This window comes from Dermacentor andersoni, chromosome 1 (assembly GCF_023375885.2).
Source record: "Dermacentor andersoni chromosome 1, qqDerAnde1_hic_scaffold, whole genome shotgun sequence".
NCBI lineage: Eukaryota > Metazoa > Arthropoda > Arachnida > Ixodida > Ixodidae > Dermacentor > Dermacentor andersoni.
Window position 1 is genome coordinate 256,802,436 of NC_092814.1, and position 21,648 is coordinate 256,824,083.

Here is a 21,648-nt window from a genome sequence, read left to right on the forward strand (position 1 = left end):
GAGAAACAGTACTCCACAAGTCAATAGTTGCAGTAAGTTTATTTCTACTGAAATACACTGTTGCAAACATTCCTTTGGGCAGTGCATACTGCATGCACATATACAAGTCTTTGTACCTCCACAATATGTACTAGCGGACAGAGGGTCATTGTGCCATCAAAAACAAACAAGCACAGCATAGGTGATACTATTCAGAAGCATGGGGGCAACCAACTGACAGTGCATCTGTATAGCACAATTACAACTACGTCTGTGCACACAGACCAGGCAACAATTAACAAGACACCACAACATGCTTCACAGTGTGCACAACATCACAGTTGCAAGGGAAGTTCACTTGCACAGCTGCAGCACTGTCACGCACTGGCGGTGCACATTGGCAATAAAAGCAGCAAAAATGCCCTTCGTGTACTTTGTTACATATGCTTGATGCAAAACTATGCATTTGTACTTTGCAAAATGGAAATGCTTAACTTGCTTTCCAAGCGTTGTTTAGAGTAATGGGAAAAAATATGCAATAGCTACCCTTGCACAAGTTGTAGAAAAAAATTGCTTTTGTACGAAACCTAGAGCATGCTTTATCTACATGACTAGCTCTGTGCAATGCATTTGCATCCCATCCATATGTCTGACGCCGCAGTAAAAATAGTCGCTGCTAAGGATAAACCGCTACTTCCAGTGAGCATGAATACACCAGAATCATGACGCCAGCAGCTGTTAGTCGACAAAGGGTGGTCTTCTCACTCACAACACAGCTGTGCTCAGTGCCTGGGTTTCTTTCGAAGAAATATAACACAGACTAGAGGTGGTTACTTGAGACAACTTGTACATGTAACGCATGAGCTCCTGTATGATTATGGCTCATCCACATTTGAATGCCTCAATATTTGTACGTCTGATTCACAAGTATGTATCTGCACTAGTACAAGTCTTGATTATCAAGACCTGGAGCTTCACATGTGCCAAACCTTAGGCAGCACTGATGCAGACCATCTTGCTTAAACAACTGTTGAAACCGTGTTTAAACACCTGTTCAACAAGTAAATTTAAATTTAAATGAATATACTTCATGCACTAAATGTTTAATGTGAACCAGTTCAGCATACAACATAAAAGGTGTATCCAGAAAGTAGGTTTCAAATTACTAGTAACTTTCCACATGAGCATACCAAAACATTTTTACTATATGTTATATTTCTAACCTACTTTTAAAGTCTGCCATTTTACCAAGCACCTGTCACAGTGAAGCTTGTGTTTCTACAATGCCACCTGTCATAAATGCTAGGTTCAACGGGGTCTTTGTTGTCGCAGTCTTCTGGGAAATGCATACCACGAAACATCTTCACATACACAGTTCAATGGAAATTTGTGAGAAGAAAAGGAAAGTGAGCTCATTGTAAACTGTCTGTCCTTACAAACTTTCTCTCTGACCACATGCACCATGCCACCGAACTGAAAATATATCTGACCAATTGGCTTTGTCAAAACTTTATGTCCTCCTGCTTACCAGTGCACACTGAAAGCGTATTGCAATACACATTCCCAATTATTTTTCCATAAATTCACACTTCTTTTCATTCAAGATATGAATCGCAAAATTATTTTAGCAAGTGGTGGGTTGCTCAACCTCCTTGAACATAAGGAGTGCAACAAAAGTTGCATCTAGGCAGTTGTCTTAGATGCTGCATGTGACTCACTGCTGAGCAATAAATTAGCGTGAAAGCCTGCAATTCCTACAATTGAGCCAATGTGGCAACACCTTCAATGCAACTCTAGATACACTTCACATAAACAATGGCTTGTGCAACGATTTGAAATGAATACAAAGTACAATTCTAACATGTAAGTGTGCACACACCATTACATATGTTAACCTGTAGGAGCTGCCAGGCACAAGTGGTGACAACCACCATTTTCCCAGCACAGGAATTGAATGATACACCAGAAGAGTTTAAAGGGAACAGCAAATATATAACCACAGAATATGAACATGCTTGCAGTCACTAACAAGTCCAAATCATGGTATTTTTTGTGGTTGTTCAACTGCAAATATCGATAGCATCACTTTAGACACTCCATTAGTTACTCTATACTAATTGCATGGAAGTTTCCTCTAGCTGCAAAATGAAACAGGCTTTAGCCGATTGGACTTGTGTATATGTAGAAAACCCGTGAGACAAATATTTTAAAACATTTCCATGAATCAGTTATGACAATATGAACTAATTTTGTGGGTGTTAAGTACATAACAGTACATCAGAAACACATGGATGTATGGATGATAGAAAAGACATGACATAAAAGGGCCTCGAAGGTGCCTACAATGCTCAAAGTGCCAAACATCACAGCAGAAGCACTTCCCTAAAGAATTGCAAATAACATCCAATTCACAGGATCAACTCATAAGGTTACAAAAGTATTTCCATGCACTTTTTGAAATATTTAACTAGTACCACACTTTTAGTACACGATTCAAGAAATCATCAATTATATTACCATACTTGTAACCATTTGGCATGATCCGTATACGTGGAACTATTTTATCAGACTGCAATATTTGCTATATAAAAAGTCTTGTACCATAACTTTCAACTTTATCTTTTTTGAATGATGTCTGTACGCTCAGTTTTACCACAAGATTTTAAGCAATATTTCTCCACAAGCATAAGTGCACTCCTGCAAAACTTTGCAAAGCTGCTTAATTTAAGTCTTACTTGTAAAGCAAAGCATGTGCATCAATACTTATTAATACAAGCTGAAGTTCAATTCACGTCTAAACATACTATCTATATTACTGTTAGACATCCTGACCTTCAAGGGTGCAAGGGTGCAACTTCATGGCTCCTGGTGCCACATTCCTACCCAGCTCTGACAACTTGCACCACGAAGACTCATTTGCACAGTGTATGCAATGGTCACCCCTTACCCGTAACAGTTGCTCGCTTAACTTAGCAAAGTGACACACCTACTACTCGACATTCCAACTGCCCCATGCTAGATAACCTTTGCACTTTCAGGAATGGGAAAAATACAAAAGAATGCAGAGCTTGCACCTGCTCTCAACAAGAGCTAGCTAGCATAACAGATGCAGCTGATCTAACACTGAAAAATTGAAGATCAGCTGGTGCTCCTGCGAGCTGGATAATGAAAGATTTCTGTCATGCTGCACTATGCATGTCAAGGTACCTTAAATAAGCAGGGAAAAAAAGAAAAAAAAATTTAATCCCACTTGCTACTCCAAGCAGGTGTGCAGCAAAACAGTAGCTTGACGTTTGTTTTTTCGTCTCCTGAAGGTTTCTTTTTCTATTATTATTATTTGGGTACTTTTATTTCATATTTCCAGAAGATTTCCTTAGTCTATTTCCATGCTAACAGAACAAAATGATGCTGCTTGCTCCGACTCACTTGCAGTTATTCAATGTCTCGCATGGCAATGCTTTCAGAATATGTCACGAAATAAGGCATGCACTAAAAATGGCAATAAAATGTACCCTTATTCAAGCACTCACAGTAAAGATAACATTTTCTGGCATCAGCATAAGAAAACAGCAAAATAGCAAGTAGTATAATGTTTCTGATCTTGCAAGATCATCTCTTGTTGCCAATGTGGACTTCAACTTACATAAAGGAGCAACATTTGTAACACACACACACAAGATAAAATCCTTCGGCACCTAGTAAAAGCAGGATATTCTTTCTGCTCCAGCCTATCGAGCTCTGAACAGAAGGTAAAAGAGCAGCTTGATTAAAATGCACAAAAAAGGGCAAATAAAGAAGGTGACAATGTGATAAAAGTATTGTTGACTTTATACACCAACATAAAACAGTGCCACATATATAAACAGTTTTGATGAATGAGAACTAGGCAGCAATTTTCTTCCATGTATGCAACATGTGACACAGGCCATAGACCTGGCTTCCTTCACAGCCTATAAAAATATTTTGTACAACAACAGTATATCAAAACAAGGAAATGCCTAACAGCACACAGACTAGACTTGCATGTCAGTGCCGTCTTCCATCTCTTTTGTTGTATAAGAAACGCAAAGCAGCAAACAGACAATGCTTCTAAAAGCACGCCAGAGATCATATCCACACAGCAACCATGGTTAATTAGTTTCCATTTTGGCTGCCACTCTTTTCAACAACTGCTCACTTTGGATTATCATCACTTTGCTCAGAGACCATTTATACTGCTTATGCCCAAGCAAATATACGTACAACACAACAAACAACAATAATGAATAACAAACATGAGAAATACCCAGTAGACATACTTGGCTATTATAGTCTAAAAAATATTAAACATTCCCAACAAAACGTGAAACACTTCAATAAGCAGATTTAGATCAATTGAATAGGTTGTCAATAAAAAATAGAGCAACTGTGTTAGGGATGCAGAAGTTTTTCTTTTTTTTTTTTGTAAATTTGTATGCCACAGTTATATGTGCACACAACTTAGCAGAAACGCTGCACTCTGTACTAAAGCTAGAAGAATCACAGTGGATCACTCCACAACAATCCCTGGAAAAAGAAACGGCTTTCCTTGCTCTCAATTTGCTAAATGACAGGCTAAAAGTACATATGAAATTATCCAGACACAGTTGTGTATTGCATAAAGGTGCCTACAGTACCACTAGAAGTGGCACAACTTGGCTACAATAGCAAGAATATTTTCATGAGGGCACAGCATTGCCAACTATGTAAAGGAGAGATGAAAGTTTGCCCTTGTGTTCATCCCTGCTGAAAAATCCACGGGGACACATGCACACCTATGCTTCTTCCACATTTCCCAATAATATCCACTTTGTCTGCTTTCACTTTATCTTAGTGTCCTCCTCAAATTGCCTTAAGTGATATTTCAGAATATGGAGCACTGTGTTTGAACTACAGCATCAGAAGGCAAAATTTCAGGTTCTGTGCAAATAACTGTGCATTAAAAGAGAGTACGCACTACCCCTCCTTATACAAACCACTGAAAGTGAGCATTCACGTCTGAAACCAGAGGATCAAAACCTTTAAACAGGCAAGTTGCAAAAGGTGCGAGATCTGTGCCACAGAATTGGCCAACCACAGAAAGTGACCCTCAAGACAGATCGCCAACCAGCCTCAGACAGTTTGCAGTTCACCACTGCACTTCATGTTTACTCGGGCATGCTAGCAAATCACTCGGGGCAAAGCAGCTTGCCAAATATAGAAATCGGCCTGTGAATAAAGCAAGTTAAAATATTTTTTTCATTATGACTGCCTGTATTTTATCCTAACTATAAATTCCATACTATATGTCGAAGTTCTCAATGTACACCCAGACCTCACCAGAAGGTAGCAAGAATGTAATCAATGTCAATATAAAATGTGCAGCATTTTTATAAACATTTCATGCATGACACACATATTATATTGCAGTAAATCATGCAGACACTTCTGCAGGTGCTAAAGAAAGATTTGTGCCATAAAATGTTGTGAAGGAAAAGCTTGAAACAACCATTCTGAAGATATCCATGACATGTATGCATGTACAGTATGCTTACAGTAATTTATCAATAAATCAATAGTGATCTGCTAGAACAGAAAAATGTACAAACCTCTAAAGTCCTAAAGTTGCTTAATTAATGCAAGCACTTCTAAACATATGAAACCAAACATGGGCAGGAAGTTGAAGGCAGAAACTTCTTAGACCATTAAGTCAAGATGAGCAATGAAATCAGGGAAAGCATGGTGGAATTGAAGTCTTGTGGTGAAGGGGGGGGCATTTATTTTTATATTTCTTTTATTTCATTTTTTTAAGCTGTAACTAAAATGAAGGAGAATGGAATAAAGATACAGCACTCCACAAGGGAGGGCCTGGCTTATGACCCCTTGCAAGCAGTGTACAGATTTAGAATACTTGAATATATAAAGCCAACTTCTGTCATATTTGTCTATAAAAGGCTTACTCCTGTCAGAAAGTTCTAACTGCCAAGAAATCTTGTTCAGCTGCATACAATTTCGATTGGAGATTTTCAAAAAGTAGGAAACTTTGCAGGAATTCCACAACAAAACATCTGAAACAGACAATTTAGGTCTTCTCACAACTCTTTTCCCAATCAGTAAATTACATGACCCAACCATCAGCCGCACAGGAAAACACTACAAGAAAATTTGAAGGGCAGATGTTATAACATACATTATTGCCATAAATCACTTCAAATTCTCTGCAAGCAGATGCAAATACTGTGTAATGCAGGCACAGTATCATGGCAAGCATGTTGCTATAATAGATTGTCAGCACGGCGAGTCTGCTACATACTATAAGGCCCTGACGTATATTACTGAATAAGAGAAGAAGCTAGTCACATATTTTACCATGCTCAAGAACTGCGAGGCAATGATCACTTGGCGCACAAAGCCAGCTAAGCTTTTGATAGAATAGTTACTTGCATACTAAGAATAATGTTAACACAAACAAAGGAACAAGTTCTATAATTACAAAAGTGCCCCCTACTATTTTTACTCCACCACAGTGACAAGCAAACATACTGCAAGAAGTGCCTACATCAAAATACACTCACTTTTTAGTGACAGCTGCCTACAATTAACACAGCAACAGCCAGAAAAAGGAACAAGTCAGCAAACTACCAGATATGCCAAAACGATACTCAGCACTGTCAAATCTTGTCCAAGCCAGCAACAGCCTGCCTTGCTTTTCACTGCTCCAGAGAAATGCAATTTCAATGCAAAAAGCCAATACAAAAACAGTAAACATCCAACATAAGTTTTTGCACAGGTGTAATGAATAAAGGTGAGTTTTCTAGCATCTATACCACTGGTTATTTGGAAAGAGGAGGCCCCTGAACTAGCCACCGTTAAGTATGGGCAACTAGGATGTCGCACGGTATCCAAAGGGAAACAATGTGAACAGCTGGATGATATATAAGCCAGTGCGACATCCCTCCCGAACAGAGGCTGGGTGATTTCCCTGCTGAAAATAAAACACAGAGGCATCCCCCCAAAATAGTTGAAGAGCTTCCTTTAGCTGCGCAGTTTTGCATCCAGTTGGACAAGTTGCAAAAGGAAGCCATTATTGGGTCGTACTGCCCGGTTCATGCGTAGGGTGCGTAGGCCATCATCAACAGTCATTCCTTTCTTGATCATCAAGTAGGCAATGGCTATGGTTGCAGACCGCGACATTCCCATGCGGCAGTTAACCAGCACTTTACCTGTTGAATGACATAAAAAGGAGAACTTTCAAAGCTGGCCTTGCAATTCATATAAGATACACACATATAACAAGATAGCAAAAACTACTCTTAGTGCTAAAACGTTGCACTGAATTGTGTAAAGCTGAAAAGTAGGCACCCAATTTCATTGCAGCCGAATTGGGGGCCATTAAAATAGAAAGGACAGGTGTGAAATAGAGGCATATGAAGAAAGAAAAAAGATGCATGTTTAGGCGGGGAGGGACATTTCTAGTTTTCACAGGCATGGGTGCGATGAGACAGACTTTCTCTGCATGAATGGTAAGCCAGCAAGATTACAGGGGGCGTTGGAAACACAAGCACCACACTCTTCACTGGCTATATCCCCACTGCCTGTCAGGTATTCCTGCTAACTATGCTTATCTAAACAACACACCTTCTTCCACGCCTACTTGGTTAAATGCACTTCTCAGTAACACAGAAACATTGCAAAGAACCTCTTGCAACTATTTTCCTGCTCTTCCTTAAAGGGACTGACAATATTTAAGGACCTAGTTTTTTTTTTTTATGGTGCAACGAAACCCTCACCCTCGGTAGTGTTAACACCTGCAGCGGTTACTTCAATAAGCGTGTGGACATTTTGTAAGCAAAATTGTTCGATCTGAGCAGCCTCTAAAAAAAACTTAGAATCTCTCCTCTAGCAAGGCTGAGATGTGAGAGCGATGCCGATAACCCGCCTCGCAAATTGTGAAACCCTCCCATCGTTCTGCTTTCACAGTAGTGAGTGCAACTGTGGTTAACCATCTAGATTTTGACCTTTTCTACCACTTTTGAAAATAAAAAGCTGGTGCAATAAGTTTGCGTTGTCGTACAGACCTTTCTTATATTTGTACTGCATTTTCCCCCAAGTATATACGCCTACTTCACAGCTGGCTGGCTCCGTCGTCGTTATTCTGTCGATAGACGAGCCAAGCCAACTCAACGAAAATGAAGGTGAAGGAAGCACCACTTTTCTACTCACTACAAACGAAGGCTTATCTCCACATTGCAATTTAAAAAAAAAGCTTACAAGAGAAAAATTTTTGCTGCATTTCAATACTAATAAAAAGACCAGGAACCACGTACACTAATATAAGGTCACGTGATAGGCCTCTACGCATCTTCATGTTTTTTCTGCGTGGGGCGCCAACGGTCTTTTTTCAAGACTTTTAGAGAAGAACTAAAAATATTAATTACATTTAATGAGAAAACCATGGCACATTTTAACCAGTACAATAGGCAATCTTTACATCAGTGGGGTTATCTCCATTCATGTTCTGAGCGGTTGTCTGTCCTTTTAAAGGGCCCCTCACCAGGTCTGGCCATTTTGAGCTGACAAGCGCAGAGCATACAATGCGTGCTAACGATCCTGTTTGCAAAGAATTACATCGCTACGCACTACGGAAAGGTCTGAAATTTCAATCCGAACCCCGTTTTCCCTTTCTCTCGCGGTGACCGTGCTCGAAGCCGGACAGTGATGTAGTCGCGCCCCCACGCCTATGTAGTCAGGTCCGCAGTGTGACATCGCTCATGGTGACATGACTTCAAGAATTATTCAAGGCATCATCTGTTATTTGTGTGATCTGTTGCTTGAATTGACAAATTGAAGTTTAGAGGAATAATAAAACACAAACAGAATGTCTGAGTGTTTTTTGTTTTACTTCGGACTTAAGCAAGAGAGACGGTACTTCCGCTTTGTCTGCTTGTTCGCACGGTCACGCAGTCACGTGCGCAGGTACCGAAGCTATGCCATTTCCTACAGTGTTCCAGCGCGTGATCATGCTCTGCAATCCCCTTGTTCTGCCTCAGTATTCGTGTAGCACTGAATTATACAGCTAGTCATGCGTCGTTGTGCACAGCGCACAAAATTGTGCGCTGCGCAAAACCAGACAATCACAACAGCTCGTGCGCAGCACCGCAAAAAAGAAAAAAAGAAATGAGGAGAAAAAAAATGAAGGTGAGGCCCATGACGTATGCGTCACGCAATCCTTGAGGTCCGGTATGGGAGAACGCAGGGAAGGAATTTCGCTTACGGAGGCTAGATGGGGCGAGTGGAGAGTGTCTCGCTATGCAGTGGAGCTCGCCTCCCGAAATCATGGGTTTGCGGCACTGAAATATTTCTATCTTGGCTATTAATGAGCTGATTTGAAAACTTTTTGCGGCAGAACACTCCCTAGAGGACACGTAACAACTTTCAGCATATAACCCAAATTTTCTATGGGGCTTGGTGAGGGGCCATTTAAGGTGTTTTCATGTTACACATGACAAAAATTTTGGATGTTGCTGGATTAAACGAAAAAATATTTGTAGGCAAATGGAAATAGAACACAGACAGGATTACAAGGAGAGTGACCATGCACACATTATCTGCACTCTAAATTTTTACATGCCTTTAATCTCAAGCAAAGTGTGTTTCCCCGGTGACAAATATGACAAAGTCAAAGTGGAAGGCCATATTTTAGAATGGCCCCTAAAGGGATACTTTCACTTTTTCATGACATAACACCCAAAGAAATATCTCAGTGCAGTAAGGCGCAATTCCTGATGGCACCTCGCTGACCATTATATCAATGCACTCAACAATCACAAGGTAGTGAAAGGTTTTTTTTCCTTTTTCATGAATCTTCACCTTGTGGGATCCCGCAGAACTGATTTGCCATAATCAAAAATGGCTTGCGAATTCAACAAAAGAAATTCCCTTGCTGCGAAATACCGCTCAGCCACAGGCCGGCTACAATACTCATCTGTTAAAAAATGAAGATGCAAACAAACCATACCTTACTTCCTGTTTACCAAGTATTACTCAAGATTAATTTGAAAAAATAGCGGAACTAACTTATGGACACAAAGCAACGTATGCACCATGAAATTTTTAAAACTTTTTCAAATCCTGTGAGCAATAAGTATAGTGAAATATTTCTATGACTTTCACAATGAATTACAGGTTCTGCATGTCTACAGAAGAGTTAGGGAGCCAATTCATAATGGGGCAATTACCATTGTGCTCAAGGCAGTCATCGATAAAGTTGGCACATTTGTCGAAGTGTGCTGCAATGTCTTCCTGTGGTATGTCAACAAGGCGTAGGCCCAAGTAAGAAATGCCATGACTATTATAAAATGCCTGGCTCGTGTCCACCTGACCAAACTGGGAACCCTCTGCTGTGTTGAGAACATGGGTCACTCCTAGGCCACGCAAGTAGTGCTTGTTGCGTGCGGCACCCCTGCACACAAGTACCAAAACAAAAATGGCACACAATCACGTATAGATTATTTACACAGTAGTTTCACAGTGGGACAATGTACATACAACAGCGAACTAGCTGTATCACTGTTTTCTCCAAAGGAAATGTAGATTTTTCAGATGCACTGTACAAACAAAAAATTCAGTTGCAAGCAGCCGTGACAAACGGTGGCTTGCAATAATTTGCACAATAAACAGCTCACAACAGCATCAGTTTTTCTCCTGAACACACAATACTTTGCTTGCCACAGCAATGCAGAGCAGCTTGTTACGATGCCACAATATTTGACAGGAAATGTGGCACCATTACATATTTGTATCATACGTATCCCAATTTATCCATTCCTAAAACAGCTCAAATTTCTGTCACATCTGTTTCAAGTAAAGGATGGCCCAGCTATGAAGGTCATCATGAGTACTTATTATTCAACTGAAAAGCAGTCTTCTTTTGATGGAGAGTTGAAGCAGCCATACAGCATCCCCTTCGGGCATTGTGTACACAAGTGTGCACGCCAAGATAGTGTATTAAAAGCAAAAGCACTGACAAAAATAATATTTAAAAGTACACTAAGAACAAAAATTATGTCAGCTGTATTAATAAACTACACTTCAACAACGCCAAAAAAGCCAGTCTTACCATGAGAGGAGGTTTGGCAAGTCAGAAAAGATGCAAAAACTAAAAATGGGTGCGACACCACCCTAAATGCCCGCACCAGCTCACCACAACAGCACGGATTTTGACAGCGTCTGCATAGGCCTAGTTAATTTTTTTATCAATAAAGACGGACTACATTGTATACTAAATGAGCAAAAGACTGAACTCGCCAAGCTTAAAAAACATTTACTGAACCACAACCCAAATATGAGAAAAAAAGTTTTTTCTATGGTTATATGTGCCAGAACCACAATATCATAAGGCACATTGTAATGGGGGACTTGGAACAACAAATTTTGACCACCTGGAGTTCTTTCATCCAACTCGCAGCACACTAGTGTTTTCACATTCTGCCTCTACCAGAATGTGGCCACTGCATCCGGGATCAAACCTGCAACCCCATGTTCAGCAGCACAACTGAGCTGCCATGGAGGGCAAGAAAATACATTGAAATATATGAAATCACACTGATGTACTGGCAATATGGTTTCAGTTCGAAATTAAAATGGAACTATGACTTTAACTTTTTTTTTTCTTTTGGTGATCGGCCTATTTCTCCGAAATTAGCAAAAATTGAGTTTTTAAAACACTTTACAGAACTGACTAAGTTAAAGTTTTTCTCTTTGGTGTCAGTTTCTTTTTGGTGTCCCTTTAAAATGTGTCGCATACATTTTCAAACACGTGCTGAAAGTTCGAAAATTTGAAAATTAAATGCTGGGGCCTTACATGTCGAAACCACGATAACATTATCAGGCACACTATAGTGGAGAGCTCTGGATTAATTTTGAACACCTCGGGTTCTTTAAGATGCATCTAAATCCAAGCACATGAGCGTTTTTGCATCCCTGTAGAAGTGCAGCCGCCGCTGCGCAATCGAACTTGCGACCTCAAGCACAGCAGTGCAATGCCACATTCACAAAGTTACTGCAGCAGTTGCTGCAAATTTGAGTAATACATGTAAAGTGCTGTAGTTAAAACGAGCTGGAAGGTAAAGTGCTGGGTGTTTGCTCTTGGTGTTAGTATGTTGCAATGTAGCAGGATCACTTTTTTTTTCCCATTTGACATGAGGCATAGTTTTCAGGTGGCTGGATCGGTGCTTTCCAAGTATGCTGGACATGAAACACTTTGTGTTCTCATATCTGACATTCCTGTAGAGTTCTTGCATGGAGTCCACATTCTGTAAACTTCACAAAACTAAATTTGCAATCGACAAAATTAATTGGTGCCTGAAGGGGATATACAGGCTCCAGTAGGTGAAGCTGGAGCCTTCATGGCGCTAATGAATGCAATTCATAATGTACAAATTACAATATAAATGTCTACTACTGCATAATTTTCCAACACTGATACACATTCACTTAAATTTAGCTGGCTGCGTCAGACGCCTAGAGACCCTATAACAAGGAATATTCACTGCTACTAAATAAACACACAGATCAACACATGCCAGAAAAGCAAACAGCGAAGGCTTAAAAGGTCTTGGAGATGGGCTTAATTAAGAGCTCCTGAAATGTAATGCACACAGACACACTTGTGAAAATGAGGAGAAACAGAGACCTGTTTTCGCTTCTGAAACTAGTGTTCTGATATAGGCATACAAGAATAATGCGAGCAACAAGCTGTGAAGAACAGTTAAGCAGTTCGACCTAGAATCTAGTAGCCCAGTAGCAGGTCAATAAAAGGCGTAATGAAAACACGCCAAGAGAGCACATAGAAGCAGTACCACATAAAACGCACTTACTCGTCACCGACGAATATGCCTGGGTAGACCTCATCGCAGTCAACCCCGTACGAATAGCGATCATTAGGCGGTACTTTGATGCCGTGCGATTTTGCCAGCAGAGCGACGCCAGGTAGCGGTTTCAGTTCAGGTTTGACTTCGACCAGGATCTGGTGCAGTCCCCTCATAGCGAAGCTGTTGTCGCAGCCGAGAAAACTCATGGGTGTCAAAACTGCAAGCCAAAACAAAATTCGGAACAAACATAACCTTGGTAGAACTCTACGACTCTACCTGCCGCGAGCGCCCGAGGACCTAACGTTAGTTCGGGGCGTTCAGGCGTTTTCAGCTAATTTTAGCCACCCACCTTTTTTGGCATGACGGCTGGCAGTGTACCAACCGATGCTGTGGCTTTTGGATATTCAACGTCGTCAGTTCGCGCTGCGTTTAACTTTACATTCGCGACCAATCTATGACAGTTACGTGCTAGCCTTGTTGCTACGAGCGTCTACATATTACACAACTACACTGCTACAAGGCGTGCGGAGCCTCATTCCATGGCGTATAAGCGCACACGGAATTGACAGAGTCACAGCAAGTTCCACGAAAGCAAGATATAACACACCCCTCCCGCACGTCCAGCGATAAGCAGATAGCTGTCGTTTGCCCGTCCGCCTGTTGTTGCCGTTACATAGGGCTGGCTCAGCTTTAGAAACCCGCCGGCATGCAAGGCATATCAAGGCGTCGCCAGTGTAGCAGTTTGGGCAAAAATGTTCTTTTTTTTTTTCTTCAGACTGTCGCGGGCAATTTTTAGACAAAGCTCAAGTATATATAAGTAGTGTAATCTAGATTATTTGTTATTTATTTGATGAGGACCTCAAAGGAGCACAAGAGGTCCAAGCACGTCACGAAGGGGAGTGCGAGGGGTAAGGGGAGGATAGGGCAGATAGGGTGCCTCAATCAATGCTCTCCGTCTCCTCCTCTAGGGAGAGGGGACACATCGAGCAGGAACGGGCACGTACGGGAAGTGAGCCCGTGCGCTTACAAAGCGGACGTACTTACGTATAGTTTTAGGTCTTCTTTTGCAGGCATAACTTATAACATACGGGTGATCATATTAAGTTTTACGGATTTTTTAAAAATAGCCTGCTGAAGATTCTACTCCAGAGCTGCATTAGTCAGAGCGGCGACATATACTTGCACGAGATCGATATGACTCAAGGTAGAACTGAATTAGACAAGTAATTACGCAAATTAGACTTTATCTTTTAAACCGAAAGAGCCGCGCAATTGATCCCAATGGAAGAGTTGAAAGACCGTCATCCGAGGAGCTCATAACCGTATCCAAACATGCAAAAAGCTGACGCTGTAAATTTTGACAGTATAGCGAATTCCGGTCAATTTCACACAGAAAACCGAAACATAAGTGCCGAATAGCACAACTTTCAAGCGCTTAGACTCCCATGAGTGATGTGACCGTTTATGCCTCACAGTCGTGTGAGTAAAAAGCAACGTTCTTACCAAGCTAAAAGAAAACACCATCCATTAAGATGCATGTTCTTTGTTCAGTCGAAATGAAACATTCTTTATGACATTTTTTATAACTTTACATTTAATGAGTTCCATTTAAATTCTCCACTAACGTAAAACTGGGGTAGCAGAGTACCAGCAGAAATGTGACTGACTGTTATATCTGTAGAGAATTCAAGTACACTAAAGGAGCATTCCACAAACAATGCAACAATACAAGCAATGAATGCATTTTAACTTGATCAGTCAATCAATATTTATTTCCTATTGGGAAAGGAGGAGGTGGGAAGGGGAAATACCACGGAGGGCTTGCGATACAGGAAGGCCAGCAGAACTTGTATGCAGATCAAGGCGCCTGCGAGCTGGCCTGTCATACCTATTTATTTATTACATTCGGTTAAGGTTATGAGTTCCTTCGCCTCGTTCCACCTATTATCATTTTAGAGCGCAGCTCTTAGGCGCCCGTTCCTGCGTTGAGCATCGGCGCCCCTCAGCGTCCTCGGCGTAACCGAGCGAACGAGCACAGTGAAAGAGCGAACGCGCATGAAAGATGGCGATAGCGAAGAGAGTGCGAGTAAGAAAGCGGAGGAGGAGGGTATGGCGAAAGCGTGAGAAGAAACGCGCAAGACGTGTTCTGCGGCGACGATCGCTATAAGATGGTGCCAGAGTAGCGCGCGTCATCTGTTCACCGATGACGCCATCGACAAGGCATGCGCGTCCACCGATACCATATATATGGAAACAAAGTGCTGCATGAGCGGAGGTCTGTCTGCAGCGGCTGCTGTGAATCGCGCCCACGCGTCACCCACGCCCTGCCTCTCGCACGTGATCTCCCGATTAACGAGGCAGTTGCGTCATACTTCGCTCCGTTTGCAACGTGCCACACGAGACAGATTAAATTATGGGGTTTTACGTGCCAAAACCACTTTCTGATTATGTGGCACGCCGTAGTGGAGGACTCCAAAAATTTCGACCATCTGTGGTTCTTTAACGTGCACCTAAATCTAAGCCCACGGGTGTTTTCGCATTTCGCCCCCATAGAAATGCGGCCGCCGTGGCCGGGATTCGATCCCGCGACCCCGTGCTTACCAGCCTAACACCATAGCCACTAAGCAACCACGGCGGGTCACGAGTCAGATTGTCCGCGCCAGCCAATATATCGCGAAATAAAAACACGTATAGAGCTGCGCTCAAATTTCGCGTTAGGGAGTATCGCAATCCTAGGTGAATTTCTTTTACAGGGTGCTTTACGCGGACGCGTACATGCCCCGTCTGTGAAATCGGCGAGAGAAGCGAGCGCCGAAGGAGGAAGGCGCCTGGAGGTGGAGAAGAGAATCGCGTGCTGCGTCCCGCAAAAGAGGCCCACAAAGAAGTTTCGTGCAGCGTGCTATGCAGCTACGAGCGACGCACCTGTGTTGAAAATGAGGCGCGGAAGACCGAGTGAGCGACGACGGCGATAACAATTCGATTAGTTCCGAGAACCCTGCCGCTCCTTGGATAGCTCCTGGCATGCTGCGACATGCTTCCGAGCGCACTTTTTTCTGGACGTGAACCGTGCATTTAGTCTCTGCGCTTGTGCTGCGATTGCGGTTGTGTGTCCGGTAAGCCTTCATTGCTGCGGAATGTGGATTACGTTCATGCCAGGATATACCTAATAAGTTCTGCGTGCCCAATTGCCGGAGCAATTACAAATCGGGGTCGAAAAATCATGTGTTCATGTTTCCGCAAGATGAATGAAAGAATATTGGATGTCAATGCTAAGGCAAAGAATAGAAAAGCTGAAACTTTGCGGAATAAGGCATCTGTTTCCTTGTAATACTTGCACTAATGTTTTGTATCTCCATTGCTAAACTCATTTCAGGTGTTATAAATATGTGGACTGCGGTATACTGTATGTAGTAATGCCTCGCAAGCGAAATTATTCGTTTAAAGCCTAATCTAGACTGGAATAAATACATGTGTCCCTAATATGAAGGACAGACCAATGACTTTGTCAGGAGATGTGCGTTATGGTGCAGTGCTAACACGTTGCTGAAGAACTTTTGTGGTCGCCTGAATGGCAAACTCTTTGACGCCGACGATAAATCAAGGCAAAGAAGCTAGTATGAAGAAGATGGCAGCACTGTGACTTTTCAATATAAGCCATGCTCCCTGTCATCATGTACCCGAAATTCGTTCTCAATCCTAAGGTTGAACCATTTCATTTTTTATGGACGGGCTTTTTAATAATGCAGCACGTAAAATGTTTTGCATAAATAAAATAATCTTGGAACACACTCTGTGCTCTGGGGGCCATCTGTTCAACTATGCCTAAAAGACAATAACAGCGCTTCGGTTAACGCTGCACGTAAGTGCGCGATCCCTTCATTCAACCCGTATCCCCGAGCAGGCCGCCGGCCTGCTCTCTGTGGCGTCACTCGCCGAGCGCTCAGGCCTTCTCTTGTCCAGGTGTTGTTGGCAAAGCAACGCCACGTAGACTTTCCTCTAGGTGGCGTAACTTGAGCGAAGCGGGGAAGGAGAAAGGCGAGGCGTCGCCGAGGAGTAGGGTAGGCGGAGGCGCGCTGGGTTGACCTCATCTGGCAGTTGCTACGTGTCCTTAATGCGCTATGGACGCACCGGGTTGGTCTCGTGATCGACAGGTCAAACGCCGAGGGAAAAGGACGGAGGAGAGACTCATGCGGCGGCAAGCCGAGCGCGAGCCGACTCACCCCGAAGTCGTCGCCAAGCGTCGGGCACGAGTTAAACAAGTCCGGCAAAAGGCGCGGGCTTGGCCTGCCCAGGAAACTCCAGAAGAGGAAGAAGGAGAAGGGGAAAATGAATAGCGTGAATAGTACATTACCAAATTGCTTGAAATAAAAAGTGCATTTACTTACAGTGCATTTCGTCTTTCCTACTTGCAATTTACACTTTATAAAACTAAAAAAAAACGGACATAAAAAATACAAAATAAAACGTAAGCCTTGAAAAAACCGCCACACTTACATGGAATCAAAACATTTTAAAATGTTCGGCGCGCAATGCACAAAAAGAGAATATCACCCATACGCTGGCGTGTAAGCCGCGTTCACGAAGTGAAGCGTCACTGTAACTTCTTTGTTGCTGTTTTTTAGACCATACGAATTTATAAAAAAGCTTTGCAACAAATTTTGCCGCTGTAACGTAAGCTTGAAAAGGCTAATTAAAAAAGTTATTGATCGCCTTTTTTATGATAACCTTTGAGCTAGTTGTTTATCGGTAAATTTTGAGGCAGTCACATTGCAATGCACCTGCAATAAACAAAAGTCGCGGTTTCGCCCGAAAGGCGAATTAAGCATCGATTGCGATAGCAAATTATTGGACAGCTATACGAAGTAAGGATTTTATCGGCCGTATAAACTTGTAAACATAGACACACTAACTGAATTAACAAGCATGGTGCCACGCGCGCACAAGCAAACATGAGCACATCTCACTCGATGACCACGGAAACGCACTGTCAAAACGCTGCAGCAAGGACACGCGGCAGCAGCGGCGAGCGAATCGACCTTCGAGCTGCCGCTCGCATCGACGCGAACTACGCCGCGAAAACACAGCGGAACGCTGACTCTGTGCCCATCGCAAATGGCTTTCAGGATACAGCCATAGAAAAAAGAATACAGCGGCCCGGCCGGTCGCCCGCCCGGAGTAGAACGCGTTCCCCTCCCTCCCCTCGCCCAATGCCTTGCGCGCGACGGAAGGCGGCGCGCTTCGCCCCCGCTTTCCACCGTTGCGTGCGCAAGCATCGCAAGATTGAGCCGCTATCGCCGGCTCACCCTCGCAAGCTTTCACTCGCACATATACGCCGCGCAGCGACGATTTTGGCGACGCCGACGGCAGAAATGCGCCTGGAATAAAAGAGAAAAATAATAATAAAAAAAACACCGCGAAAATTCGGAGCGAATTTTGTTGCCAACGGATATCTCAACAACGCACGACGCTTTTAAAACTGCGTAGAATTGTGCCTCCTGCGGCGTCCTCCTTAAATACCACTATTGTAACATTAACATTAAAATCAGTATTTTAAATGTTACTTAACCAATCTTAGTTAATTAGCGAACAATCTGCGTGAGCTGATCCGCGATTTGTCGGCCGCGCTGAAAAAACGCATCACCGCCTCAGTCAACCCCCCCCCCCCCCTTTCTTTTTTTAAAATCTGTTTCCATTAAGATAGATCGCACGGTATATCCATTGCCAGAAAGATTGCGAACCGTTTCATCTTCGATATAGCAATAATAACACTAATCATTAGAAGAACAAAGTGCGAGCCCGTTTGATATCAGAATCAAAGCAGCTAGGTGATCTCGGAAGCTGGGCGCCTGGTTAGCCTTGAAAGGAAACCCTGAGGCCACTCGCGCGGGAATTTGAAAGAGCGCGACGATTCAAATAGTGAAGTTCCGTTACGGATGAGTTCCGTTACAGATGATGTTGGTCGGAACGTTAATCGGAGAAGCGCTTCATGCGTGAGAGAAAAAGACTCTCTCCAGGCACACTCATCATCCGTATACCATGCATATATGTATGTCTGCATCAGAAAGCGAGTCTGAGTAATTATACTTTCAATTAGAGTGGCCATGTGGTCTTGTTGGTTCATCTTGAAACGAGCATGTTGTAGCGGAGAGGAGGCATAGGGACAAGAGAAGGCACATAATGCCGGGTGTTTCAGCAAACTAGAGCCAATCCTTAAAAAAGATTCACGTGCGTTTACGATGCAACCAACTTGAGTTGGTTGCACTATTGTCTTATTTTTCCTGGTCCTCTTGAGCAACTCAGAGTACTTCTTTCTATGAATTAACTAACAATAATTAACCAACTTTGAAACTTCGGCTTGATACGCAAAATCTTCAATGGAGAACTTGTAGGACCCTATTGACAAATATCCAAGTGATTTCTGTCCATGATGATGGCTGCTATTGTTCTCATTTTTCCGGGCTACGAAAAAAATGCCCGATATTTGAAAAAGGACAGCGCGACTGTGCACTTGCGCTAAGCGACATTAGTGCCCTCAGACATGCTACCAACGAATGATCGATGCTGCACACAGACCGAGGGCATGAATAGGCCGCAGGCAAAGCCGATATAGGCCAAACCCGTCGTCTCCCATACGCTGCCAAAACCTCCTCGCCTTTTCCGCTGTACATGTAAGAACAATGACAGCGCTTCGAGAATTGAAAGCGTTATTTATTGCGTTTAGCATGGCTCCATTTGCTTCATTAGAGTGTTTTAGTTGAGCGTCCTTCGGGTACGCTCCGCTCCGAGCTGCCCGCGAAGCCACAGCGGAGCGGATGATGGATGTTATGAGCGTCCCCTTTGGAACGGGGCGGTGGGTTGCGCCACCAAGCTCTTGCTACTACACTCTTAGGCAAAGTTACACCCTTTGGCTTGCCCCTTCTGCCACACAATAATCGTTATCTGCCTTGATGCGTTTCCTTTCTTTAACGCTGCGAGCCCGGTACTTTCCAGTAACGAACGGCACGCGTGTTATCACATAGAACAGTTTACACCGTTCGGAGTGCCCCTTCTGATAATGCGCGTGCCGTTCGTTACTGGAAAGTTCCGGGCTCGCAGCGTTAAAGAAAGGAAACGCATCAAGGCAGATAACGATTATTGTTGTGTGGCAGAAGGGGCAAGCCAAAGGGTGTAACTTTGCCTAAGAGTGTATGCTGCCTAATATCCTACCTAGGTTAACCTTTCGTAGTTGCAGTGCCCCCTGGCCAAATTCAGGTTAATGAAAGAAAATAAATACACTTATTGATCACTCTTATACAGTAAAACGTATATATATATATATATATATATATATATATATATATATAAACTTATTTCTCCATGAAGTATCTAGACGTGCGCTTGTAATACGTTACCGGTTCATTTTATCCAATGGAAAATAAAGTGCCGTCTTGGGGAACGCCACGTGGTAGCCAGCGCGCTTGCTTTTTGCATCCAATCCAATCCTTTCTGACGCCAACGCTAGCCATAGCGCTGCGCGGCACGCTCCGCTAGCCCGACTAAGCGTACGGCGCATGCACATTCGCGCGTCCGCTCCGCTTAGCTGCTTAGCGGAGCGCAAACACGCTTAACTAAAACACTCTATTGCTTCAAGAGATGAGACATCTCGGCAGAAGTGGAAGCAAATTAAGACCAGGGCCATAGCCAGGGGGAGAGTTATGGGGCCCTGACACCGACGGACATTATCGCAGCGGTGATATACTGCCTGGCACAACTTGCTTAGCACAAATGGCCGCCGCTGTCCCCACAGAACCTCTCCCAAAAAGAATTCCTGCATACGGCCCTGGCCAGGACCATGCTGTATTTGATCCACATCCGTTGCTCAGGGCCTGTTCGGTCTGCGTGGAGCGTCGATCCTTCGCTCGTAGCATGTTTGATATGGCACTATAATGCCACTGCGCGTAAGCGTCTCGCCCGGTGGTATTTTTTTCAAGTATTGCGCACTTTCTTTTCGGCTCGGGAAAATTAAAACAATAGCTGCTACCATTACAGCAAAAAAATTATTTGGATATGTGTCAATAGGGCTCAACAGCTTGTCCATTGAAAATATTGCGTTTAAAGCAATATTTTAAAAGTTCGTTAATTAATTATTGTTAGTTAGCTAAGCTCATAGTAAAGATACTCGGAGTTGCTAAAGACGACAGTGAACATTACTGATTACGTTGCTTGCATCGTGGATTGTTTAAAGCTTGACACGGAGTTAGCTGAAACACCCTGTATCATACATATGCGCGCAGCTCCATTACAGCGAAGCTGTATACCTCTACCGTCCAAGGAAATTTTCGTATCGTTGTAAGCAAAATACTCCCCGTACGTGGGCCGATCCCGAAGATAGTGCAATGCCGGGCCGACCCGCGGCGGAGGTGAAGCAGGCTCCTCCTCATACGTGGGCCGACCCGCGGTGACGCTGGTACCGCGGATTGACCTCAGGAGCATACGCGGATTCCATGCATATGCGGGAATCGGTGTTAAGCGAAGCTTTTTCTTTTTATGTTTGCGCAAATGGTAAACGTAAGTGCTATGCAAAACGAAACGCTTGACCGTCATGTTTGTAAAAAAAAAAAAAAAAAGATGTCGCAAACTGAATGTATTTTTACGCACTTTTCTGTAGCCGACTTTTCTGTCTCAATGTTCCTTGCTCAATGTTGATGTTGAATACTGGCTCAATGCACGCTCAGATCACTTCAATTAATTCTCCGCACTTGCATGGCTTGTTCTTTCGCCGATTTCTTCACTTCTTGATCTTGTCCTGCTTATCTGTTCG

The 21,648-nt window shown here is 43.1% G+C and overlaps 1 protein-coding gene across 3 annotated transcripts; it reads right to left on the reverse strand.

Moving 5' to 3' along the window:
• Positions 1-20: 20 nt before the first annotated feature.
• Positions 21-21,648, reverse strand: LOC126547747 (dual specificity protein phosphatase 3-like). 3 transcript variants are annotated; one of them, XM_055063651.2, is made up of 4 exons: positions 21,486-21,648; positions 12,855-13,065; positions 10,215-10,438; positions 21-7,199 (listed from the first exon to the last, which is right to left on the reverse strand). In XM_055063651.2, exons 2-4 carry the CDS (start codon positions 13,052-13,054, stop codon positions 7,012-7,014), a joined length of 612 nt encoding a protein of 203 aa, XP_054919626.1. In that variant the 5' UTR covers positions 13,055-13,065; positions 21,486-21,648; the 3' UTR covers positions 21-7,011. The 3 variants fall into 3 exon arrangements, with proteins under 3 accessions (XP_054919626.1, XP_050051673.1, XP_050051674.1); XM_050195716.3 differs by lacking the exon at positions 21,486-21,648 and adding an exon at positions 13,198-13,569; XM_050195717.3 differs by lacking the exon at positions 21,486-21,648 and adding an exon at positions 13,456-13,565.